The sequence below is a fragment of the Brassica napus genome, chromosome A9, assembly GCF_020379485.1.
Source record: "Brassica napus cultivar Da-Ae chromosome A9, Da-Ae, whole genome shotgun sequence".
NCBI classification, from domain to species: Eukaryota; Viridiplantae; Streptophyta; class Magnoliopsida; order Brassicales; family Brassicaceae; genus Brassica; species Brassica napus.
In genome coordinates this window covers 17,948,893-17,975,545 of record NC_063442.1, presented here as the reverse complement: position 1 = coordinate 17,975,545, position 26,653 = coordinate 17,948,893, and the positions used below count along the sequence as shown (strand labels likewise).

Sequence of the window (26,653 nt, the reverse complement as noted above, 5' to 3'; positions counted from 1 at the left end):
AATATAATAAAATTGTATTAAATTTATATATTTATATATTTTATTTTCGTAATTATAAAATATTTATGTTCAAAAATAAAATCAAATATGTTGGTAACATGGGTTAACATTATCAAACTATATAATACATGTATAAAAATTAACATGTATTTCTTTAAAGTTAATAATATAAAATCTTTGTAACTACTTTAATCATAATATATTTTCATTTTAAATATAATATATATTTATATATTATATTTTAAAAATTCTAATAAATCTGTGTAATATTTAAATAATAACTTAATGTATTTTAAGTTATTGTTTAAAAATGAAAATAAATAAATTATATCCTATTTTATTTACTTTTATAGTCATAATCATGTTAAAATATAATTATTATACTAAAATAAATATTATAAAATCATATTCAATTGATAAATTTATAAATTTTATTTTCATAAATATAAACTATTTATTTAAAATATAATATGATCGTAGAACGACTTAAAATTAACAAACTATATAATACATGTCTAAAAATTAACATATCTTACACTTCTATATATACAGTAATAAATGATCTAAAATGAATAAGTATAAAAATATTGGTAAAAAGAAATCCAGTTTTGAAATACGGGTCAGAATTTAGCATAAATTAAATATAAAATATTTTTTTAATATATTTTTCTCATGAATATATTAATTTGCTTAATAACTAAATGCAAATACAATAAGATAAATATATAATAAGAAGTGGCAAATACATAAGGTTTAAGCAATTAATTAATTATAACATGTAAATTATAAAATTATTGTATTTGAAATAGTTATATAAATATTTAAGTATATGATTAACATTAAAAATATATACCACTTATATTCTAAAACAATAATTTATGTATAGAAAAGTGAAAACAAACACCCGTGCGGTTGCACGGATCAAAATCTAGTAAGTCATTAAAAATCAAATTCATCCAAATGATCTAAAAGACTCAAACTGAATACGCAATCCTAAATTAATTTAGCGTTTAATGTGACGGTGTGAATTTTTTTTTGTCAACATGTGACGGTGTGAATAAACGCAAAAATTTGACGAACTCAAAATCAATAAATGCAAAAAATTGACGAACTCAAAATCAATAAATGCAAAAAATTGACGAACTCAAAGCCACATGTATGGTCTTTGAAGCTCACCCCAACCACATACATGTTTTCTCTTCTATCCTTTTGGATGTTCTGTTATTCTCATTTTGTATTGTCTTTTCATTACCTTTGTTCACTTCACAAGAGACCTTTGTTTCTTTTCATTCATTTTATTTTATTTTGTTTTATTTTGAAGCCACCAACCAATATGTATATTCAAAATCACCTTATTTCAAAACGATGCTAGCATTTTGAGTTACAACAATGTTTAACAGTTGAATCCATGTTCTTCTGAAGAAGTGAACAAAGGTCTTACGAGGTTTAAAGTCATATATGAAGCCAGGCTTGCAAATTAACTAACAAACAAAATCAAACCAAAACCGAACCGATGTTTACAAATATTCAAACATCTATAACACATGATGTTTGCAGAACCGAAAAATAAATAGTAACGCTATAACATCTCACATAGTTTGTATCGTTTTGTCACTGTGTTACTTCTACAAATAAACTACTGACATGATTCACATGACATCTACTGATCTGTACATAAATTGTTAGCACTTGTGTATGGGAAAAATCAAAACATGAATCTCTATCTTGTTACACTTTTTTCAGGCTTTGTAAAACTTAATAATACTGTACTCAACAAAATCTTTTTTTTTCCCAGTCCCAAAGAGGACATTAATAAAAAATACCAAAACATGAATCTCTAATCTATATCCAAATATCTACCTCAATTTTATAAAAACACAGAGCTCACCTGAGCCACTATTTATTATATTTTCCTCATTGTTTTTTTTTCTTTCTCCAGTAAATCATATTTGGATTCTTGGTGAAAATAGGGTTAAAGAGAAAGTCCCGAAGTTTCAGCGTTACGTAGGATTTTCAGCAACATATAAAATCTGGAATATTTGTTCTCTCTCTTTGTTCCTGTCTCTATATCATCTGAGCTTTTCATATTCAAATTTTGAGGTACATTTATTCAAAACAAAAACTTTTGAGGTACATTACTGTCTCTGTTTATCTTTCTTTCTCTCATATAAAGAAAAGAGAGAGGAGGAGTTTAAATGTTTTTCTTCAATATTATGATTTTTGGAATTAGAATTTGTTAAATTTATACTAATTCCTGAATTTAGACATGGTATACAAAACAGCGAGAGAAAACCAGGCGTTTCGCCTTCTTTAATTTGCATTTTTTTTGTGAGATTATTTTTAACTTATGTTAAAAAGAAATTTCAAGCTGGGGCATTCAATTTTGTTATATAATTTTTTGAAATATGTGTCATCATCACGTGTATCGGATGTTGGATATTTGGAGTTATATCATAGCCGTTTTGCAAAAGTTCAATTTCTGTTAGCTGTATATATATATATATATATATTCACTAAAAATTCTAATTTGATAGTTAAGAACTTATAATTCAATAATCTCTCTCTGTGTTTCTTGATTCATCAAAACGGTACGGAGAAGAACGAGGAGGGTGACAAGAGGTAGTACATACATCTTAAATCTTAAACTGTTTAGTTGTTAGCTTAGTGGAAGAAATTTAAGAAGATCAACTTAAAATAACTTTTATTGAAAATTTAGCTAGCATCTGCATAATTCGGTGATACACAATTTGTAAGCAAAGATGCTTTGTAGATACTTGTACAACAAGTCAATTCTAATGTAATTAATCTTAATTTTGTTGTAGAAAATGGTCGCATTCGGGAAGAAGCTCAAGGAAAGAAGCATTGAAGAATGGCAAGAGTATGTTTCTATATTCAAGATCTGGTTGGTATAATGTTTAAAGCAATGTGATTCATGTACTTCCTTTTTTGTTCTATTTCTATATAGATATTACATCAATTACAAATTGATGAAGAAGAAAGTGAAGCAATATGGTCGACAAATTGAAGTAGGAAGTCTAGATCGTCGCCATGTTCTTAAAGATTTCTCAAGGATGTTGGATCATCAGGTTTTTCTCTTGTTTCTTCACAAATTTTCACTTGTTTAATCATATGCATCAAACTTTATAATAAAAAAACATGTTTCCAAAATGCATGCAGATAGAGAAAATCTCTCTTTTCATGCTGGAGCAACAAGGTTTGCTTTCAAGTAGGTTGCAGAAGCTAAGGGAATGTCATGATGCACTCCAAGATGAGCCTGACATATCTCAGATATCTAATCTAAGAGAGGCTTATAGATCTGTGGGACAAGATCTTCTCCAGCTTCTGGTTTTCATCGATACGAATGCTATTGGTATCCGTAAGATACTGAAGAAATTTGATAAAAGATTTGGCTATAGATTCACAAACTATTATGTCAAGACTCGTGCTGATCATCCTTACTCTCAACTCCAGCAAGTGTTCAAACATGTGGTAAGGTCTTACAATCTCACGCAGCTTAATCTTTCACTATAATAGAAGCTTATATAAGCTTTTGACTATATTGAATGCTTTATAGGGTCTTGGAGCTGTTGTTGGAGCCATATCTCGAAACCTTCACGAGCTTCAAAACAATCAAGGAAGCTTCTTATCAATTTATGATCAGCCTGTTGTTCCTCTTCAGGTTCTTTTTGTTTGACATATGTATACATACCGAGTTTTTCTAAAATGGTTATGTTTTTAATTTAACATGGTACAAGTCTTCGGGTCCAGAACCTCGTAGTCATTTAAAAAAATGGTTATGTTTCATCGATCTTTTGTGTTTCTTTCTTGTAGGATCCTGTGGTGGATTCAATCAAGAATGCAGTGGACAGGCTAACACGTTCAACAAACTTCCTTAATTTCATGGCTCAACATGCTCTAATCATGCAAGACGAAGATTTACTGATTCATGAAGATCAAGCGGATCAAGAAGAAGGGAGATATCACTTCATGTCGCTCTTGTTAAACTTGGCAAACACGTTTCTCTATATGGTCAATACATATATCATTGTTCCTACAGCAGATGATTACTCCATGAGCCTTGGAGCTGCCGCAACGGTTTGTGGAGTTGTGATTGGTGCAATGGCTGTGGCTCAGCTCTTCTCTTCGGTTTACTTCAGCGCCTGGTCCAACAAATCATACTTCAAACCACTTATTTTCAGCAGTATTGTTCTTTTTGTTGGGAACCTAGTTTATGCTTTGGCTTATGACTTCAATTCATTAGCTCTTCTATTGATTGGCCGGCTATTCTGTGGGTAAGTCCCCTTTTAGCTTTGTGTTATATATACATTAGGTTTCATGAGACCTTACTTGTTTTTTTTTTTAAAACGCTGGATAATTATGTTATTACAAGACTAAACTTGATTGTTATGTATATTCATTTGTAGATTTGGTTCAGCAAGAGCAGTGAACCGGAGATACATAAGCGATTGTGTGCCTTTGAAGATCCGGATGCAGGCTTCAGCCGGTTTTGTTAGTGCAAGTGCTTTAGGAATGGCTTGTGGTCCTGCTCTTGCCGGTTTACTGCAAACCAATTTCAAGATCTACAATCTTACCTTTAACCAGGATACACTACCCGGTTGGGTTATGGCTGTTGCTTGGCTTATGTACTTGGTCTGGTTAGCTATTTCTTTCGTGGAACCAGCACGTGACCCTGAAGAGGTTCATACTTCACAAGAATCTAACTCCGGTATGGAACTAAAGAGAATTAGGTTTGTTATATTTTGCATATTCTTATCTAATTTTAAGAATCTTTAATGTTCGATGAAGCTGATCAAGATGGAAACATGGAGAAGGGGATTACAAAACAGCTATTACTTGCACAAGAAGAAACAGAACATGATGATGAAGATGACTGCGATGGAAGTGAAGAGTCTGCTGAAGATTCACGTAAACCTGCTAACTCCTTTGTAGCTGCATACAAACTACTCACTCCTTCAGTGAAGGTAAAGAAACATCTATAACTTTTCAAGATTGTCATATTTTTTTCACAAGAGTGGTGAAACATGACAATTTTCTTTTTTTTGATTTCCTTTAGGTTCAGTTGTTGATATACTTCATGCTCAAGTATGCAATGGAGATTCTTTTATCAGAATCAAGTGTGGTTACCACATACTACTTTGGTTGGTCCATGAGTTCTGTTTCAATCTTCTTGTTCTGTCTTGGTCTAACTGTTTTACCGGTTAACCTCGTTGTTGGAAGCTATATCAGCAACATGTTTGAAGATCGGTAAAGATCCATGCATACGTTATTTTCTTGTTCTTTTTTCTTTTTGGTTTATTTGAAAAATGTGAATTTTCTTATTACAGGCAAATTCTTCTTGCATCAGAGATTATGGTCTGTGTTGGAATACTTCTCAGCTTCCATGTAGTAGTCCCTTACACCGTGCCTCAATACGTTATCTCTGGATTCATCATGTTTGTTTCTGCTGAAGTTCTTGAAGGTAAAAGATTGATTCAAGATCTCAATATTTTCACTGAATCTGTCAGCTTTCTTGAAATGTTTTTTTTTTGTCCGTAGGTGTGAACTTATCGTTACTATCGAGAGTAATGTCATCGAGGCTGTCACGTGGGACGTACAATGGAGGTTTATTGTCGACGGAGGCAGGCACCATCGCACGTGTGATTGCTGATGCAACTATCACCGTTGCTGGGTTCTTGGGGCAGAGTATGCTTTTGAATGTTACTCTGCTTCCTTCTCTTATTATATGTGTTGGGTCTATTGTAGCTACTTGTTTTACTTTCAACTCCCTGTATTAGTGTTTCTTTCACAACTTTTTCTGCATAGAAGTCCAGATTTCAGAGCTTTGTAGCAGCATTGCAAGCACGGTTTGTAGTATTGTGGTTATGGACATGCTTATCTTTGTGTACTTTAGTGTTTGGTCATATAGATTGTACTTCAGACCGTTTCATATTTACTTATCTAGTAACATTTCTTTGTCTACTATTTGTTTGTGACTTCAATTCTATACTGCTTCTTTTGACTATTATGCTTTTATGTGGGTAAGTCCTTTTAGACTTGTGATGTGATATGGCTGTTAGTAGGCCTGCGGTTATTAACCCAACCGCACCTGCCGAGAACTAAGAGGTTCAGTTCCATTCGGCAATTTGAAAAAAAAAATCGGTAGACGGGTTAGGAGGTTTTCTAAAAAAAAACAATTAACCAAACTATACCAAAATTCTGAACTAAAATAACCAAACTTGTCCGATTTTTTTTGAATTTTTAACCAATAAAACTATAATTTAACCGAATTTGAAAACTTTAGTTAACTTTGGTAGAAACTTTTGAAACCTAACTATCCAAAAACCAAGCTGAACTTTTTTTGTTCAATTTTGCAAGATTTTGACCGAACAGAAGTTACAGAGCTAACCAAGTTCTGAACTACCCGAACTAACCGAACCGTGTGCCAAGTTTTTACATTTGTGAAATTATCTAAACTCTATTTTAGCTTTAAATATTTAAGTGCATTTAGGTGGTGTGTTATAAAAACGTTCTAGAGCAAATCAATAGTAAATAAATAAGAAACAGAGCATACAAACTTTGTCCCTAGATCAAAGTAAAAACAAACTTTATAAAAAAACGTTTTAAATATAGGAAGTAACATAAAAGTGATGAGTAGAGACCATCTTCTAGAGTAGTTTAAGCTTCTTTGCCTTTCAGTGTCCATTGGCTATGGATCCATCGTCTCCTTTCTTGCCATAGAATCTCCGGTACAGTGAATCAACCTCTTTCAGATAATAAGTCCCCGGAGCCAAAAGGTCTATGATACCTTCTTTGCTCGTCACAAACTCCTTTGCTCCGTACCTATGTTCCATCAGCTTCATTGTCTCCACAAACTTCTCAGGTGCATACTGCAAACAACACAAAGCCAAGCCAAGATGAGAACAATGATATTAAGTAGAAACATGGTTTCACTTAGGGATGTTCAACCTCATGTCTAGCCTTCAGTTTACCGCCGATGTCCATCACTGATGCAATGTTTGAGAGGCTAAAAGGAGACTGGTTTTCGCAGAGACGCAACGAAAACATTGTTGCGGTTGAACCACTTCCATATGAGAACATAACCACCCTTTTCCCCGCCTATACAAAAACACAAATGAAACCAAAATGTAAATAATGTATTCAAGAAGGTCAGAACAAAAAGTTTGTTTGTTATTTTTATAGTTTACCAAATCGCTGTGTTTGTTGTGGATGAGAGAAGCAAAAGCTGCGTAGAGAGAAGCAGTGTACATGTTACCGACTTCTTTTGGTACTAAAGTCGTTGGTTGCACTTTAGTATCATAAAACGTTTTCGCAACTTGTTGTGACACCTGCAAAAGACAACAAAGCTATAATAACTCTGGTTTTGCTTTTTCCAAGTATCAAAAAAAAAAAACAAAAGATGAAAATGAAAAACCTTTTCAAGATCACGGCTTTGGTAACTCTCGTCGAGTGACAAAGACGAATAAGGAGTGAACTTCTCTTTGGCAGCCTCATCAATGGAGCTGAAATAGAGGAAACAGATATGTTTAACTCAATAAATAAATATAAACAAGTTTAAGAAACTTTCAATCCAGAGCAAGAACCTTGCGTTTCTCAAGAAGTCGTTGTACAAGAGACGAGCAAAGCTTTTCTGTACAAGCTGCAACAGCAAAGAAGAGATGACTGGTCAGAGACGGTTCAGGCAAAGAACAAAACTGTTGTTCGGAGGGTTAAGAGATTACTTTGTTGTATGGAGAATGGAATACAAAGTAGTCTGCATCATTGATGGAGAACTCTTTCCCCTCCAGTTTCTCAAACCTAGTAAGTGTAATGAGCCAACACAGAACATCAGAAGAGGAAGAAAGAAAGGTACAGAGATTTCAATTCATAAGCACAGTGTACTTACTTGTTGCACATATGTTTATAGCAGGAGTCAAGTGCCATAAGGTAGCAAGTCTGTGAAAGCTTACCATCAACAACCTACAAGAACACGAGAAAACGATTAACCAAACAATTAGGACCGGTCCTGGGCAAAGCCGAATGAAACATTGACCTCTGGTCCCCAAATTTTTTTGGAAAAAGTTACATAGACATAGACCCCCCAAATTTGTAAAAAAAAACTATTTTACTATTGAAATATTTAGTAAATCGCCTACAACCCCCTCCAAAATCTGAGGGCCGGCCACGGCCACGCAAACAAGAATTTGAACCAGTTGAGGTTATGCACTGAAGATTTACCGGGTACTCGCTAGCAAGATTTGGCTTGTAAAAGTCATAGACATGAGCCATGTGGCTTCCTCTCAGTTTGCTTTCGAAAACAATGGGAGCATTAGGTCCTATCAACATAGCAATGGCTGCTGCTCCTCCTGTGGGCCTTGCAGGTCCTTCTGCATAAACCTGAAGTCATCCAAAAAATGTATAAAGCTTTGTGCAAAAGACTCTTAGCCATGAAAGATTATATTTTCTAAGTGTCAGATGTTATACCGCACTGTCAGTGCAGATGACAAGTCCATAGCGACCATCCCAGGAGTTACTCTCAACCCAATTGACACAGTTTAGCAAAGCAGCAGTTCCACCATAACAAGCATTGGTCGAGTCAACACCTTCCACATCAGTGTTTCCACATTTCTGATCATTCACAAATACAAAACAAAACAAAATTTTAATTGTCTTTTTACACAAAGAAGCTTGAGCAAAGGATAATACCTCAAAGAGTTGCATCAAGAAGGTTTTGATGGACTTGCTTTTGTCAATGACAGTCTCACTTCCTACTTCAAGACGCCCAATTTGCTTGGGGTCAATTTTATACTTGTCTAGAAGAGATGTCACCGCATTGAAACTAAGAAACAAGAACACAGATCAACATATAGAATTGCATGAGAATATACTTAATGCAAACAAAACAAAAAAATAATTAATAACGACCTCATTGAGATGACATCTTCAAGCTCAGTGCAGAAGGCTAAACAATCTTGGCCAAGTCCAATGGTGTATTTGCCTTTGCTAGCTCCATCATGAGCTTCCAAAGCTTCCTAATGTAACAACAAAACATTGATCTAATTCATCAATCATAAACACCATAGTTTCAGACATGAACTCAAGAATTGCAAAAAAAAGAGAGAGATTGAACAGAACCAGAGTTGTAAAAATCGATTTTAAAAGTTTTTCAACTGAGACTTAAATTAGAAAATCTCAGGATCAAAGGGTAACTTCAATCAACTAAACACTTTTTTAATAAAATAAATCTCAAGTATCATCACCAAATCTCAGACCAAGAAGCAGAGATCTCAAGTCTGAGACTTTTTAATCAGAATTCTCCTATTTTAATAAAAAAGAAAAAAGAAAAATAATTAAAAAAAAAAAACTTCATCTAAATACCAAACTCAGCCACATTACAAAACCCAGAGACAGAGAACAAACTCGGCTTAAATCTTCAACTCTATCCGAGACGCTAAAAACAGATTTTCAGACAGAAACAGAGTATCAATGCAATAGCTCTTGTCCATTAAAAAAAAGCTTGGAGGGGAATATACCTGTTGAACACATGTGGGAGGAAAATAGATGTCCATAGCCAATATCCCTACGTTCTTCGCCATTGTTGAATGGAAACGAAAGGACTTCTTCTTCTTCTTCTAAAGGTTCGATCTTGCAGAAGAGAGAGAGAGAGAGAGAGAGAGCTCTGAAGCTCTATAAAAGAAATATATGAATCGGTTGAAAACAGAAACAAAACTCAATTTGTTTTTAATAACAAATCCAGGAGATATATTAGGTGGATTTTCTCTCTTTTTATTTTCCTAAAATATTTAATAATTAGTTGTATGTTTTGTTTCGGTCAAACACAATACTCTTGTACACTTGTGTTTTAAAGTCTTTTTTTTTGTGTGTTCAAAAATTAAAATTCTGGATAATTAATTACTAATATGTCCTTATATATTAATTGATTCAAAACAATTTTTCCTCCGTGTGGCACAATTACACTTCATAAATAATAGCATAGATATCTGAAATATACAATAAAGATTTATCTGTAAATATAAAAAAAATAAAGATTTATGTGTCGAAAAATAAATGGAAAATAAGATAAAGTGTGTTTGTATGTGTGCCTGAGAGATGGAGGTTGGGGGCAGGAAGTGTTTCCTCCGGAATCTGGACAACGCAGACCTCGTGACTTAGCTCCCTCCCTCCCTCGTGCTTCTCTTTTTTATTTCATTATTTATCCCTTTCCATTTTCCTTAATTTATAGTTATAGCAATGCCAAAGTTACACCAGTGCGGATACTTATTTCCATTTTTATATACATTAATATTATTTAAATATTTACTTTATATTTTAAAATATTTATAAACATAGTAATTAAATATATTACATATACTGTAAAAAATATTGACTCGTGCGTTATACTAAATTTTCGACAAATATTGACCCATTAATATGTTTAAATAATTCTTTTTTTAACACAATATTTTTTCCAATAAATAATATTTTAAATATTTTGATTAAATATAAGTTGTATGGCGAGATTTAGATACATTAAAAAATTAATATTGTTTTTTTGTCATCATTAAAAAAAATAGTAGCTGATATTGATATTGTTAGTAACATTAAATATTATTTTACAAGTAATTCAATGATATATATTATTGTTGAAAATAATTAATAGTAACTGAAAAGTTTAAAAATATATTTTAGAAATATTTGATATATATATTAAGCGAGATTTAGAGAGATTAAAAATTGAATATTTGGTTATAAACAATCCATATTATTTTACAAATAGTGCAAAAATATTTAATCTTAGCATAGATATTTTTTATTGGTGAAAAATAATTAATGTTAACCATAATAGTTAAACATATATTTTTGGAATGTTCAAAATGCATATATTTTAGGCCTTATAAGCTAAATGTGTGGAGACTATATGATACTTGAAAAATATTAGATAATATGATTAAAAATCTTTTCCAAACTTGAATTTTCTTACAATTTAGCTAAATCATTTTATGAAATATCTTTAATACAAAAATTTAGCTAAATATGATTTAGAAAATAATTTAATAAATTAAGAAAAACAATGATTACTTAAGTTATGGTTATTTAATATTTTAATGATAAGGATGTAAATATTGGAGAAAAAGTAGGATCAATTCAATTTTGTACGCCTGCTTCGTATGATAGAATAGCGTTACGGTTTTCCGAGAGATTCTTATACGGTATTGTTGAACTGATTTGATTTGTGCAGCCCAATCAGGGTATGTCCTGAAATTTAATACAATTACTAAATATATTTGTGAATCATTTGAAATCGAATGATATATTGTTACATACATATTAACCATTAATGTCTAGAAGTTATAAATAGTCATATAAAAAAAGTTATAAATAGATGAATGTTTTATTTTGCTATGATGAAGGACCGGTTCGCTCAATTCATATAATAGACGTGGATTGAAGGGGATGTTTGACCAAGTTCAACGTAACTGGATCAGCCTTGAAGCACATAAGATATCTATATTATTAAAAGAAAAATACCCATTAAAAAATACCCCTAAGTTTTTTAATTTATTTATACTTCCATGTCACTGAAAATTAAATTAAACTACCTATTTTAATGTTTGTATTTTTCAGTTAAATTAATAAGTTACCCTTAATCAAATTTAAACTTAATGTCATTAAATGAGCCTACATATTTTAATGCTTGTCCTTTTCAGTTAAATTAATAAATTTTCCTTAATCAAATTTAAATTTGATGTCATTAAATGAACCTAAAAATATATCATATTTAACGTAGCTTATTACGGACGAATACAGCTCAATAATAAACTTGAATTTTATTTTTACGAAAACGTGAATCACTTGATATATGTAATATTTAAAATATATTAACTACAATATAACAAATGCATATAACATTCCTATACTTTAGTTTGAAATGATCATGCTCAAGTTTTATATAGTCAACTTACATCATGCATCGATCAATGTACAATATTCAAACCACCTATAGTTTTCGTTTTCCTTATAGGATGTATCAACCAACCAATCATCCCATTGATTGCCTAAGATTTATAAAAAAACAAATCAATAAATACAAACTCAAAATCCAATATTTTCTATTAATCAAAACATAATATCTACAATGTCGTATCTTTAATGTACCTATTAAATATATAAATTGTAATCATAATTACACTAATTATAAGAATAGATTTGATTACAACTAATTGATCTATTACTTCGGTAATTGATTTGCTTGCAGAAGAGGAAACAATAAATTTAAAATTTGTAAGAATATAAAGATATAGAGATTCCAACCAATTCCATATATTTGCGTATGATTTTCTCATAATAAACTTCAAATTAAACATTGAAAGAGATAGATAGATTTATTTTATTCTTTTACCGACACAGAACTTAAACAAAATGAAGAGTTAAATGTAATTTTTTTGTTACACTTCCCGGAAAAAAATGTATGTTACAAAGAACTTAAACAAACTGATTAAGCGTTTACACACGTACTAATTAACATGTTATGCAAGCAATACCACAATCAAATTGTATGTTATAAACTTATAATGGTACTATAAGATCGAATCCACAGAAAAATAAAGACCTATTGACATTAATAATACACAAACTAATCTAAGCAAAATAGAAAAAAGTTTTGATCGACATTACCAAAATAAAAAGTCAATCAAAAGTCAAACTTATAAAAATACAAGAAATGCAAGGTTTTGGTAAGTAATTGAAATTGACTAGAGATGATAAATTTAAGACTTAGGATGCCAGACATAATCAACTAGCAAGTTTTATAGGTATATATCACATTCAAATAGACTAATTCACTTTTGTGACAATAATTCATATGTTAGTCATGCATCAAACATCAACTTTTGTTAGCCTAATACATTCAAGAATGAATAAAATCACAAATCTACTAACACTAAGCATCAATTACCATTGAGTAAACATCTAAGTTACTTCAAATATTCATCAAACACTTTTCTAGCATGAAATTATTTAAGCTCTAAATCAACTAAGGTTGATCTAGCATTAAGAACATGTAACAAGCAACAAACAATCTTAATCTAGATCTAGGCATCTCAAATCATCCATCTTTCACTATAATATACCAAACTCAAAAACTCTAAAAATTATACTCACTAACATTCATTAAATCACACAAACTCATGATAAATAAATGCATAATAAAGAGTTCAGAGAGATGTAAACAAGATAAACAAAATAAATTCTTAAACAAAAGCAAGATTCACAAGTCTAAGGTTTAATATTAAGACAAAACTAAGGAGCAACTATGCTCAGGTAACTTAGGGTTTATTTCCCCCTAAAATGCTCTTCTATAGGCCTTAAAATGAATCCGGTCAACCCAACAAGCTTGAGTCAACCCAAAAGAAAATAGATAAAAAAACTACTATTGATGTAGACCACAAACGGGCTTCGTCTGCGGTGAGATACTTCTCCAAAAGTCGTCCTGCCTTGATTTCATGGATGGGTTCGGTCTGTGATTTCTGTCTGCGGTCATTCATTCTTTGCAGCATAAATTCAGTAATTTGGCCACATCTCTTAGAATATAGCTTCAATTGATTGAGACCACTTCCATCTGAAAGATGAGTCAATTTTATATATTGTGGCTAAATATAAGCTTCGAAATATATCTTTAAGACCTTCAGCCAAGCTGTTTGTTGAACTTTTATGGCTTAATCCTCTCCAAAATCGACAGAACCGCTTCAAACTGCATATGGTCTCTCAAAAACCTGAAATAACATAAATTCATATGAAAATGCAATATAGACTCTTAAATACAATCTAAATGAACACAAATATAATGAAAATGATTGTTAAAAAAGGTAAAAATACAATAAATCAATTACAAGAAAAGACATTGGAATCATAAAAAACTTAATGAATTCGACAAGAACAAGAAAAGGTGAAAATCTAGTTCTTGCGCCGGAAAGCAGTGTTTGTGAATGTCTTTTCTTGGTCTAAGGTCTCCTCCTTCTTGCTTTTTTTTTTCCCAAGTCGACCTATACATATGCCCTCTTCAAATCAATTAGGCCGAGTTCTATTTACTCGATAGGCCTTCTACGAGAGATGTAATTCATCTTTATCAGTGAAGCAAAAAAATGGAATAAGTGGTAACTATTTATAGCACATGTTATTATTTATTATTTATTTACTTTGTAATATTTTGTCACTTAGTTAGAAGGAATATAGGCTAATCAATCTTAAAAAGTATCTTACAAGTATAATTTGTATTTTAATGGGTTTTAAGATGAATTTGAATTTGAAGAATTCAAAGTGATTGATTTTTAATGAGTTTTAAGATGATTTTAGATAAAATTGAAATTTTAGTATGAGTTTAAAAATGCTTTGGAATCTCATATGAAATTATATGATTTGATTATTTTTAGCAATGAATATCCACCAAAACATTCTAGAAACACCAAAAACACTTGAAAATCTACAATTAAAAAAAATCAATAATATTGGATTTACAAATACTTTGTGGCTTGCCTGAATGTAGAGCAGTCCGCGTGAGAGTTGGTTCAACCTCAATGAAAAACATCATTTCTAGTATGTTCAATCAACACTGAAGTTAAATGGTATTTTAAAGTTCATATTGGAATAACAGCAAATCATCTTAAATTTTGACTTGAATACACTTTGTTAGTGTAATTGACATGATAAAATGTGTTTAGGTATAAATTTCTATTTTTTAACAATTTTATATTTTTGTCAACTTTAACAACAATACTTAATTTGTTTCAATAAAAAACATTACTTTAAACTTAAAGTTAACCATGCGTCTGTGGTCGGATGGTCAAGATGTTCCGTGAATCTCTAAAAGATCCGAATTCGAATCTGCATCACACCAGATTTCCACATGCGTGAACACCGTAGCTTTTCATGGAGAATGATATACCATTAACAATACTACTTAAATTTTAAAAAGAAACAGACAAGTTTGTTTTTTTTAATTGATAATTAGGTGTTTTACCAGATCAGACAGAGCATGGTGGGATTCCAATGACTTCTTGAAGTAAGTGAAACAATGTCCTTTTCTGAAAGGTAACGATCTCCCTTGACATTGGAATCTCCGTCACCGTCCGATTACGATTTGTCATACCTCTATCGTCAGATTTAGTTACCAGAAATTGCTGTAACATTATTAAGAATGTACTATCTACCAATTAGAGACCGTCGGATTACATTTCGATTTTGTGGGACCCAACTTAAATAAAACGATCGATAGTACACAAGACTTGTGGTTTATACACGTGATGAAAGTAGGTAGGTTCGATACTGTGTACGTCATCACAATCTGTAGTTTTTGTATAAAGAACTTGATGATATTTACAGAAGATGGGGGGATACAAACACTACCCATTCAATATAGTTTTAGAAAATTTTGCACAAATTAAAATTTTAATTTTTGAAGCAGTAATGAATAATACTAAATAGATATAAACAATTTGAATCAAATTGTTTATCCTCCTGTTCTTATATGATATTTTAATGATCTTTTGAATTATTAGTGTATATCCACATGTTTAACTAACACATCATATAAAATGAAATGAATATAATAGTTTAGTTTAAAAATTATTAGGGAGAATACGAAAATGTATATCCAAAATGTTAAACAAGCTAACGAGATTAGATGGACTAGCACAGAAATCCAAAACGCACACTACGATCAACTGTAATGAAGAATTTTACATCTCGTAATTTTTTTTAAAAGCACAATTAAACCCTAAAGTCACACTTTCATTCAGATCCCACTCAGAGAGGTTTCTTGAAGTGGAAGAAATAAAAAGAAACAAATGTTGATACTACAAGGCAAGCTTCAGTTTTCATATAGTGAGGTTTTCTTGGAGAGCAAGGAACGAGCCTATGATCTTGCCACCGAGATCAGGGAACGTCTCACATCCAGGGAGAGAACTTACTTTCCCTGTTCTATCCACTTGAACTGGATACTTAAGAAGATGACCTTGCATCTCCGTGACCTCTTCTGCTGCGTACTGTCTCCAATTCAGCTCACTTAATTGCCTAACTCGTCTCACGCATTCCATGTTCTCCGGTTCCTCGAAACCTTGCTCTAGAAACCCTAGGTGTTCTGCCCACAACGACATTCTATATCCAAAGATCTGCAAGAAAACCAAATGGTTAAGACACGTTTCAAGGACATACATAGCTTTTGAGTTTGGTCTTTTACCTGACCACGAGGACGAGAACCTTTCTTAGCCCATGAATGGTGTGGTTGATAACCTCCCATGGCGATTTCAGTGTCTCTAGTTCCTTCCAAGGATCTCTGGTTGATATTCGCGGAACCGATCAAGACAAACTCATCATCCACTACCATACCTTTGGAATGAACATATATCATAAATCTCCTACTCTTCAAAGCTTGCACCTGGATTTAATGACAAAAGGAGTCCATTAAACCGAGAACAAATATCTCAACATGAGTCATCCATTTAAAATAATACTCACTTCAGTTTCAGATTAATTGCCGTTTTAGATTTTTTCTCACATATTAGGAAAATCATTAGATTTCATATTTTACCACTAATTAATACATTGTTTATTTGTCTATGTTAACTGATGAGCTAAAAGAATATGGATAAAATTAGAAAAGCTAGCAAATAAATGCAATAAAAAAACATAAAACGACACTTAAAATGAAACAAAATTTAAACTCTAGAATGACAATTAATTTGGAACGGAGGGAGTATAGACATACCTGTATAGCATTTGCATTTGCGTTTGATTTAGGTGGAGTGCGAGGACTATTATATACACTAACTGTTCCATCAGCAACCTCTCTGGTTCCAAGACAGAAGAAGTTGAGAAAGTCTTGTGGCTCATACTGACCATCAAGACCAACTTCCACAAGTGCCTTGTGGATGGTTTGATACATCATTTGCATGGTTTTGTGCTGCAAAATATGATGAAAAGATGTCAGTACTAATCGAGATTAGATCATTTAGCAGATAATGGGCAGAGTATTTTTACCTGCCAGTATAGAATCCTCTGAATAGGGTTACTCGTTGGAGCACCTTCTGGCCACATTGGAATGACAATGTAAGCAGCAAACTTCTCCCTTGCTCTAATTTTGTTAGCAATCTTTAGCGCGATTTCAATAGGGATCAGATTGTTAGCACCTGCAATACCAAAACTCCTTTGTTATTACAGCAACTATTGAGTAACTGAACTTGCCTTTAAAAGCTCACAGTTACTTACCCAAGTCCTTGTTAGAATCCCAGTTGAATGATGATCCAAGAAAATATTGGTTCTCAATGTAGATGAAGTGCTGAGCAGATCTTATGGCCTTAACATAAGCCGCGTGTATGCTCATGTCAATGAGTATGTTCTTCCCACACAGTAGATTCTGTGACCACAAGTATATATAATCAGTAGAGAGTAGAAACATGTTGGTGATTAAGAAGACTCAAGTTACAAAATGTTCAGAGTTGTGCTTACTCTTCCAGTAGCTTCCTTTGGGTCCTTTGGAAACCCTTTGACTGAACTTGAATCAATTGAACGGAAAACCTGAGCATGCCAAGTCTCTGGATCATTCTCATTAACAGAAGAAGCTTCTGATAGTCCTACGATGTCTTGAATCCTCTCTATGGAAAGCAACGAATCATCAGAAGCCGATCTTAACTTCCCCAATCCGCGAGATTTTGAAGCCTTTCTCCAGCGTTCTTCAAAATTAGCAAGCACATCATATGCAGCTGGACCATCGATCTTGCTGTGCAGATCATGCCACGGCTCTCTTGGTCCATCATCCGCAGTAGTCTATTACCAAAAAAAAAAACAAAGTTGTTCACATTGAATCTAAAAGAAAGATTGCAACCAAACATGTTGTTTCTTGAAATGGTTACCAAAAAGTTCGGGTTATGGAAGTCATCTTTATGGAGTGTCTTCAGTGTCCTGAAGAGAGGATGCTTGGGAGTATCAAAACGTCCATTGCACACGTCTAGACCTCCAACAAAAGCTACGATCTTTCTTCGGTTCTGACCTGCATCAGCATCTACAATCACAGTTTTCTGATGATGTGTGTAGATAGTTCCAACTTCCTGTTCATCAAAATAACACTCAAGATTCAGCTGATGAAGCTTATACATAAAGGGAGATTAAGCAGTATGCAGTAACTATTGAGAATCTTACAGATTTCTTTACGAAGCTGTGACCTTTCCCTCCAGATCTTGGACAAAGAAGAACTTGCACTGAAGAATGCTTGAAGAACCGGCGAGTCTCTTCATCGCTTGTGTTCATAACTCCTTGCTACATAGCAACAAAACACCATCTTTCATTAAATAAATAAATGAATTGTTGCTTCAGTTAGTACTAAAAACATGTCAACAATGCTATAGTTACTATAACATATAGTTACTATAACATGTTCTTGTTGTCAGGGAGATTCTTACAGTTTTGAACCCAAGAAGGCTCCTTGAAGTAGGATCATCCCACACCAAAACCAACACTCTAACACCTTCTTGAGACTTGGCTTTCAGCAAATCCCCTAATGTACCATCAGTGGGATCATTATTCCGACGAACCAGCCTAACCGGATGGTAAACCGACCAACCAGTAATATAAACCAACCTCCTCGCCTGCCTAATCGCATCAGCCATATCCTCCCAGCACTTCCCATGTCTATACTGCACACCACCGTCAAGATACACACTCGGAAGCGTACCGTCATCAACATGAGCATCCTGGTACAGAGTAACCCTACCGCCTTTCCTCAAAGGGAAGTAAGTACCGGGAACTCCAACACACTCGTTACCAAAACCAACACCCATCTGGTAAAGCCTCATCCTTTCAATCGGAGTGTATTGAACTGACAAACTCAACACGGCTCCCTGTTTGCAAGGCTTCCCACTACTGTTCAGTATCGGAAAAAACCCTTCGATTCTGTTCCCTGAAGACAGCTGCTCCGTTGGGATTCCGACAGCTCCCATGATCTGTGACCCGATGATGTCGCTGTCTTTCACCACAAAGTGAACTTCAGCAGCGCTGTGAGCCACGGGGACGTCGAAGTGCTGCATCCACACAGGGTTCTCGCTGTTGCTGATCACGAAGGTTCTGCCGATGACAGCGCCTGAGATGGAGACGGTCACGTAAGGGTCGCTCGTGATCTTGGAGGGCTTCTCATCTTTGCTAGTGTTCCTCCTGGTTAGACCGGACAGCATCCCACCGAGACGGTTGTGGAAGCCGTCCATGTTGGGAAGGTGTTTGGCTTCTTTAACCCAAATGTCTAAGTTACCGTGCAGCAGCTCTACACGCAAAGATCCGCTGCTGGTGGCAAAGGGCACGGGTTGCTGCCCGAAACCGTGGCTTGACCCTCCTCCCATTGAGAGAGTCTCTGTGTAAATTGGATGATGCGCCATCACTAAAGGTTGAGACTTTCAGTAGTAAGATCGAAAACCCAGAACACAAAAAGATCAAACACTTGGCGGGTAATCAAGATTGAGATCTAAAACGTTGTGAACTTTGGAGAGAAGAAGGAGAGAGGAAAGGAAGGGGAGCGTTGACTAGAAACGGAAGAATCGGAAAAAGTGAGCTGTGAATCTTAAGATCTTTCTTTGGCTGCCGTTGATGACCCGTTCTTTGCTTCTAATTTATTAATTTAGGCTTCTATTTGTATTTACTATTAACAAGTCGTTACAAGACATACTTAAAAAAATAGTTAATATAACATATTTGATTATTTACATTAATAATAAAAAATAATTTGAAAAATATTCTATTAATAGTTCACAATTTGATATCTACACTTTTTTTTTTGATATTAATCACTGTACACCCACTAAAAAAAATTCTGGATTCGTCTCTGTATAAATATATCAATGAATATCTTATACAAACATATTCATTCTTGCTACAGGTCTCTATCAATTAAGTTTTAAATGACTACTCAGATTTGTTATGATGAGTTAAAAAAATCAAATTATACTTAAGAACATTAATGAACAGTTGACAAATCTGTGATGAATGAGAGGAAGAGGAAAATCTAGCCTAAAAAAAAAGAGAAAATGCTTTATAAAACTAAAGAATAAAAAATCACGGATAAGAGTACACACTACACTTTTCTTTTTCTTCGATAAAAATTTAAAATATATTTTTTAAAGATATTCTTTAGATAATATTCTTGTTGAACCTGTTAATTTAAATACTACATAAATTATAGGTGATAAAAAAAATTTGACAACAATATTAATTATTCAGATAGGATCATTTACTAAATTTACATATACAAAACTGTATTTTACCAAAAACAATTAAGTAATGGTGTAGTTTTCAAATTTAAATCTCATATAAATGTATTTCTCCAAATTTTCCTAATAATAAACCAACTATAAATTTGAATTTTATTATAATTATAACAAAATATGTTGAGAAAGAATCTTACAAAATTTTATCATAAAAATAAAAATGTTTTTATAAAAATTTATTATATAAATCAATGTTAACTAAAATTTTATTATAAAACAAGAAAATACAAATTTTATACTATTTTTATAAATTCTGTAATTAAATTATGTATTATATAAAAAAATAGCAGCACTATATGAATTAAATATGAAAATATACTAAAATAGGTAAACTAAAAAATTTTATATATGTTTTTTATTTAAATAAATTATCACTCATCATTAAACTGGATTAAAATTAAACTATATAATATTAAAAATAAATGAATTAACATAGGTTAATCTTTTATATCTGTTGACAAAAAAAATCTTTTATATCTACAATTATATATTTTCTTTTTTTTATTTTGTAACTCTCAACAATATATGGTGTACAATATGTTTTTATACCAAATATAATAGTATATAATAACTTTTAGTTCATATACTATTTAAAAAATAACATATTAGAAAACTATGAAATTTTAGTAATTCAGTTAAAATATTAATGACAAATCAAATTTTAATTATAAATTTATTTTTATTTTAATAATAACAAAATATGTTGGGAATTGTTTTAAAATATTGCCAAAAGTTTTAATAATTTTTTAAAAATAAGATATAAATGTAGTAACCAAAAAAAATTCAAAATTTATTTAATGTTCCAAACTCAAAAATAATTTTGTAATTTTCCAAAGTTTTCTGACAAATTATAAAATTTTGAAAATACATATTCAAAGTCAAAATGATAATATTTCAAATTTTACAAAAGATAAAACTATAGATAATTAAAAAAAATAACTTTTTGAAATGAACTACGAAACAAATTAACTATATATTGTAAAAATTAAAGCAATCTGATATTTTGAAGTCTTAATTTAAAAATAATAAAACTTAATATCATAACATCCCAAATATACTATATCAATAAATTTTAGTAAAATAATATGATAGATACGACTATATATAAAATTTATTAAAACAATAAGGCTATCAAAACAATGTTTTTACTTATAAATTCTGTAAAATAATAAAATGGCTATATGTTAAAGTATATTTCTTAAACACGAAATATAGATTATCAATTCGTTTTTAACCGAAGACCTGAATGGATTAGATCGTTTCCACCAACGAAATGAACGTGTAGCCCGTTCCGAATGCTTCTTCGATCCGGAAGTTCTCGCGAAGAGAATAAGATGGTGCTACCCCTCTTATCTTAAGCATATTTCTTTTCTATAATATAAATAAATAAAATTTAAAAATATAGTATATGCAAAATGTATAAATTAAAAAAACATATTTTGAAAGAGGTTCTCTATTTAATTATTTCATATTGTTATTTTATTGTACCTAACTCGAAAATATATTAGTAAGTAATAAAAATTAATAACAAAGCAAAATGTATCAAACAAATCACTATATATTAATAATGCCGAATAAAAAATATAAACAATAATATTATAGAATTACACAATATATAACACCAAAATAGAAATTATATATTTAAAACATTTGTAATAATTTAGTTAAAATCTAGTTAGCCATTAAAGACTACTTCACACTACTCTTAATTAAAAAAATAATAATTTAACTTAATTAATTGACGAGTGAGTGACGACGAAGAAGACTTCAACTTTGGTTCGGCTGCTTATGATGATAGTTGTCTTTTAATTACTACACCATTATCTAAGTTACAATCATATAAGGAGAGTGATTACAAATTTTGAGGTTTTCTATTAGTGGGAAAGAAAGTTTCATCGTTGATAATTTTATTTAATTAAGAACCATAGTTTTCAAACAGCTCTACAGATGGTATATATTTATACTATTAAATCATGATTTTATTGTCTTTTTTACCTTGGCTTGTCCTTATCTTTATTAACATTGCATGTATTATTAAAGGCAATCCAGTAATATTAATAACACATCTATATTGAATCATTTTTTCGGATCCAGCCCACATCAAATCTCTCTTGGGCCATTTGAGCCGATTAAGAAATCAGATCCAATTCTCACATTTTTTTCCTTTGGGCCATTGAGTCCAAGTTCAAATATTTTTTTTTTCAACTATTCTTAATTATTATTTTTTTATTTTCTTAATATAATTTAAGCATAAAAAAATTGAATTTTTCATTGAAAAGTATAAATCTTTATTAAAAGTATTTAATTTTTTTTACAAAATATTAACCACATAATAAAATTAATTTATCAAAGTTATACCAACTTAATTCATTAAAGAAATAAAGTTTAATTTTTAAACATAAATAGTCATTTAAAATGAAATACGATAAATAAAGATAAAAAGTTTAAGTCTTTTATAAAATAAAACACAAATATATGAAAATATGACATTTACTAAATATTTGTCAATTGAAAAAAAAAATAATAAACCCGCGTTTTGAAAGCGCGAGTCAAAATCTAGTAATGAATTCAATTTAAATCACTTGTGGTCCGAGCAAATATCATACGGAAATAAAAGAAATATGACTTTATTAAGAACTAAAAGTTACATCAAAACGGATGTACTTTGAAATTGAATAGAGGTTTGGAAAATATCAAATACCGTGTTGAAAAAGTACATAGCCAGCAGTATGTAAACACAAAACTAAATTTTTTAACAACTTCATTGGAATGAAAATGAAACAATAGTCCATACAAAAGATATAGCTCAAGCTAAAAAGAAACAACACAGTCCAAATACTCAACCTATACAAGGTCTACGAGCAGTTTGAAGAGGCTTCTCTCAAGATTCTCTGATGTAGTCAGGCTGGACCTCCTAAAGCCAGATACGAATTGAACCGGCCATCACGAAGGACACTCCTAGCAATCTCCCTTCCTATCTGATTCGATAAGATAGATTCTGTTTCAAAAACCACTGATTGAAACATCAAGCATAACTCTTGTATCTCTCGAAGAAAAATGTGAAACCGAGGCCAATCATTCGGTCGCTTAACAGCCTCACCAACATCTTTAAAATCTGAACCACTCACTATTTCTGTATACCCCAAGTCTTTCATACTACGTAGTGTCCAGATCAGACATCTGAGCTCCAACGTGAGCTTATTAGGTGAAGAGGTGATGGCGTCTCTAGCATGATGAAGAACGTTACCTTGGTGATCTCTGATAATATAAGCCACACCACAATGAAGCTTATCATTACGCCAATTCGAGTGTAAATTACACTTGACCACACCAATTAAGGGCGCTTCCCATCTCTTCTTCTCTCCATTCAGACCAAGATTGTCTACAGGTTCCTGTCTCAAGTTTACCTCATTCCAAAGACGGGCTTCTTCAATAGCTTGTTGAATGTGGAAGATTAGTGATTCTTGTATATCAGCATTCAGAAACATATTTCTGTTCTTCCATATAGCCCAAAGAATCCATGGGATAGATCTTCTATGTCTTTCAGGAATAGAGTCAGAAGACATCATGCGCAAATACACAGACATAAGCTCTACCAAAGACATAGAATTGAAGTTAGATAGAGGTTGGAAACCAGCTATAGCCCAAGCTTCCTGTGCCACATCACACTTGAACAAGACGTGTTCAATGGATTCACCATCTTTCAAACACACTTACACCGAGAATCCAAATGCATACCTCTAGTGTGCAATCTTTCTGCAACTGCTAAGGCTCCCGAGGTCGCTCGCCACAAGAAGTTACATATTTTTGGAACTGTTGGGACTTTCCAAATGCTTCGTTTCAGTTCTAGAGCTTCAGGCTGCGTTGATGCATCTTGTAATGCCATCGTTTCCCTCACTTTAGAAGCGAGCTCATATCCACTCTTCACAGTATAAGCTCCATTTTTTTGAAAAAGCCCAAATCTCACGATCAACAGCATTACCTACTTGCATCTTTAGAATGCCCTGCATTTCGTTCTCAGGGAATAGATGGCTCAAAATGTTGCGATCCTAGTGACCATACCCATCCATTAGAGCTGAGACTTTGAGGTTGACTGCAATATCTTGCTGTTTGTTGATAGGCCTGCGCTGTGCGTCCTCCATCATCCAGTTCTGTGACTAGACAAATGTTGTTTTGCCGTTTCCAATAGACTTGATTAAACCCTGTTTCAACAAGTCCCTCCCAAAGATGATGCTACGCCAAGCATACGATGGTCTGTACCCTTTGCCACATTCTAATATGTCTGACTTTGCAAAATATCTCCCTTTATATATTCTGGCCAGCAGACTTGTGGGTTCATTCAGTAATCTCCAAGCTTGTTTGGCGAGTAGAGCTTGCTTAGCTCTGCTTGGTTCATTTTGTGAACTAACGCTTCTGCACACATGATGAAGAGAAAATGCGAAAGTGGATCACCTTGTCTAATGCCTCTTCTTGGAGTAATGTGACCATAAGACTGCCCATTGAGTAACACAGAATATGATACTGATCTAACACAACCCATAATCCAAACAATCCATTGCGAGTGAAAGCTCATCTTGTGAAAAAGAGCTTCCAAGAAGTCCCATTCAACTCTGTCATACGCCTTAGATATGTCAGTTTTGATGGCAATGAACTCTGATTTACAGGTAGGATTTGTTTTCAATCCATGGACCATTTCATGGGCAATCAGAAGGTTATCTGAGATGAGCCTACCCTCTACAAACGCCCCTTGCGTAGGTGAGACAATACACGGTAAAACCACCTTCAGCCGATCACAAAGAATCTTGGAAACAATTTTGTAAACCACTGAGCACAGACTGGTGGGCCTTAAGTCCTTCATCTGGTTTGGGTTCGGGACTTTAGGTAGTAGACACAGCTCTGTAAAGTTCCAGTCCACAGGGAGTTGACCTGACTCAAAAAACCCTCGAACCTCCTGGATGACTCTAGTCCTCACAATGCTCCAGAAATTCTTAAAGAAATAACCACTCATGCCATCCACTCCAGGGGTACTATCACTCTTCAACGCTTTGACTGCTTTTGTAATTTCAGTATCCGAGATCGGTCTGCTAAGATCTCTATTCATACGATCAGTTTTTCTTGGAGCCATACCTTGCAGAAGTTCTGTCACATCTACACTCCCAGACGACTGATAGAGATCATTAAAATAAGCGACCGCCACTGCTCTCATCTCTTCTTCATCAAAACGTTAACACCTGCTCCATCTAGTAAGGAATGGACTTTATTCTTCATTCTTCTGGATTCCACCCAGCCATGGAATATCTTAAACACAAAACTATTATTAAATATACATAAATAAACTGAAAAACTTCGGTGTTTAGTGATAAATGTTGCACCGTTACATTATTGATATGCTATTCGATAGATAAATAATCTAAAATTTTCATCATCCGTTGAAAAAACACAAAATCATCTTAAAACAAAACAATAGTTAAACAACAATACTTATAAACCACCATCATCGGGCGCAATTTGTTGGCGGTTGAATATCAAAATATCAAGACAGAGAGTCTTATTTAGTGTTGGCCATCTAGTGTCGGCTAGAGAGAGTAAAAACGGTAAAAAGCCCAACAAAACGCGAGGAGCAGAAAGAAGACATAACTAGAAGAGGGGTTCAAGACATGAAAACTCTTATTTAAGAACGAATCGCACACTCCGGTTTTAGTCGCAAAACGTTGCTGTTTTAGGAAGTAAGATGGTTGGCGTGTCTAGCATTGTTTCATGATAGCTGTAAGACCACGGAGAGATTGTCACGAGAAATCAGTGTTTCATGCACTTTTGACGAAGCTAAATGTCAGACTTTGAAGCTTAACCCTTATTGGCCTTCTTCTTCTTCTTCTTCTTTTTTTTTTAAGTAACAAGCAAAGAAAATACAAAAAATAAGGATGCGTTTGCGATGAATGAAAACATATATGAAATGACATATCCTTTTTTGTTCTTTTTGAGCTATCGCGAAACTAAGAAGAAAACACATAAAATAACAATTTGTTTTTTTTTTGGTTTAAAACGATGGAGGAATGGCAGATGGTACGAAATAAAATTTGAGTTATCTTTATGTTTTTAAACAAAAAATAACTGAGAGAGAAAAAAAATGCTGGATAGATCTCGATGATCCTTGATTCGGAAGAATAACCGTCTGTCGAAGATTTTTAATAATCGTTATTCATGAAGAATGCCGATAACAAGGTGAAAAATATAAAGTTTTTGTTACAACAAAGTAGTTCGGATCAAAAACAAAACATGCTCTAATAGCAATTCATAGGTCTCAGTTATAGGATCATCTATTGTTGATCTAGAAACAGATGATTTAGTACCAA

General features: G+C 32.6%; 3 protein-coding genes and 1 long non-coding RNA gene across 5 annotated transcripts; 1 reads left to right on the top strand and 3 right to left on the bottom strand.

The window, feature by feature from the left end:
- Positions 1-1,696: 1,696 nt before the first annotated feature.
- On the top strand, positions 1,697-5,982 carry LOC106364532 (SPX domain-containing membrane protein At4g11810-like). The gene is made up of 11 exons (XM_013804083.3): positions 1,697-2,619; positions 2,823-2,878; positions 2,966-3,086; positions 3,178-3,489; positions 3,575-3,679; positions 3,832-4,292; positions 4,425-4,726; positions 4,807-4,982; positions 5,075-5,265; positions 5,346-5,479; positions 5,557-5,982. Exons 2-11 carry the CDS (start codon positions 2,826-2,828, stop codon positions 5,793-5,795), a joined length of 2,094 nt encoding a protein of 697 aa, XP_013659537.1. The 5' UTR covers positions 1,697-2,619; positions 2,823-2,825; the 3' UTR covers positions 5,796-5,982.
- Positions 5,983-6,530: 548 nt separating this feature from the next.
- Positions 6,531-9,742, bottom strand: LOC106367015 (hydroxymethylglutaryl-CoA synthase-like). Its single transcript, XM_048740820.1, has 12 exons — positions 9,531-9,742; positions 8,923-9,029; positions 8,704-8,836; positions 8,482-8,625; positions 8,236-8,394; positions 7,904-7,977; positions 7,740-7,815; positions 7,602-7,657; positions 7,433-7,520; positions 7,206-7,346; positions 6,967-7,116; positions 6,531-6,887 (listed from the first exon to the last, which is right to left on the bottom strand). Exons 1-12 carry the CDS (start codon positions 9,591-9,593, stop codon positions 6,693-6,695), a joined length of 1,386 nt encoding a protein of 461 aa, XP_048596777.1. The 5' UTR covers positions 9,594-9,742; the 3' UTR covers positions 6,531-6,692.
- Positions 9,743-13,227: 3,485 nt separating this feature from the next.
- LOC125578338 lies at positions 13,228-14,228 on the bottom strand. Its single transcript, XR_007316415.1, has 2 exons — positions 13,680-14,228; positions 13,228-13,615 (listed from the first exon to the last, which is right to left on the bottom strand). It is a non-coding gene; the product is annotated as an uncharacterized LOC125578338 (long non-coding RNA).
- A 1,461-nt stretch (positions 14,229-15,689) lies between these two features.
- Positions 15,690-19,630, bottom strand: LOC106367016 (phospholipase D gamma 1). Of its 2 annotated transcripts, XM_013806699.3 has the most exons (9): positions 18,450-19,623; positions 18,190-18,306; positions 17,904-18,098; positions 17,500-17,817; positions 17,260-17,407; positions 17,032-17,180; positions 16,760-16,954; positions 16,232-16,429; positions 15,690-16,163 (listed from the first exon to the last, which is right to left on the bottom strand). In XM_013806699.3, the coding sequence occupies exons 1-9, from the start codon at positions 19,413-19,415 to the stop codon at positions 15,870-15,872; spliced, it is 2,580 nt and encodes an 859-aa protein (XP_013662153.2). In that variant the 5' UTR covers positions 19,416-19,623; the 3' UTR covers positions 15,690-15,869. The 2 variants fall into 2 exon arrangements, with proteins under 2 accessions (XP_013662153.2, XP_022545622.2); XM_022689901.2 differs by lacking the exons at positions 15,690-16,163; positions 16,232-16,429 and having other exon boundaries at positions 16,893-16,954; positions 17,064-17,180; positions 18,450-19,630.
- Between the last annotated feature and the right edge of the window lie 7,023 nt (positions 19,631-26,653).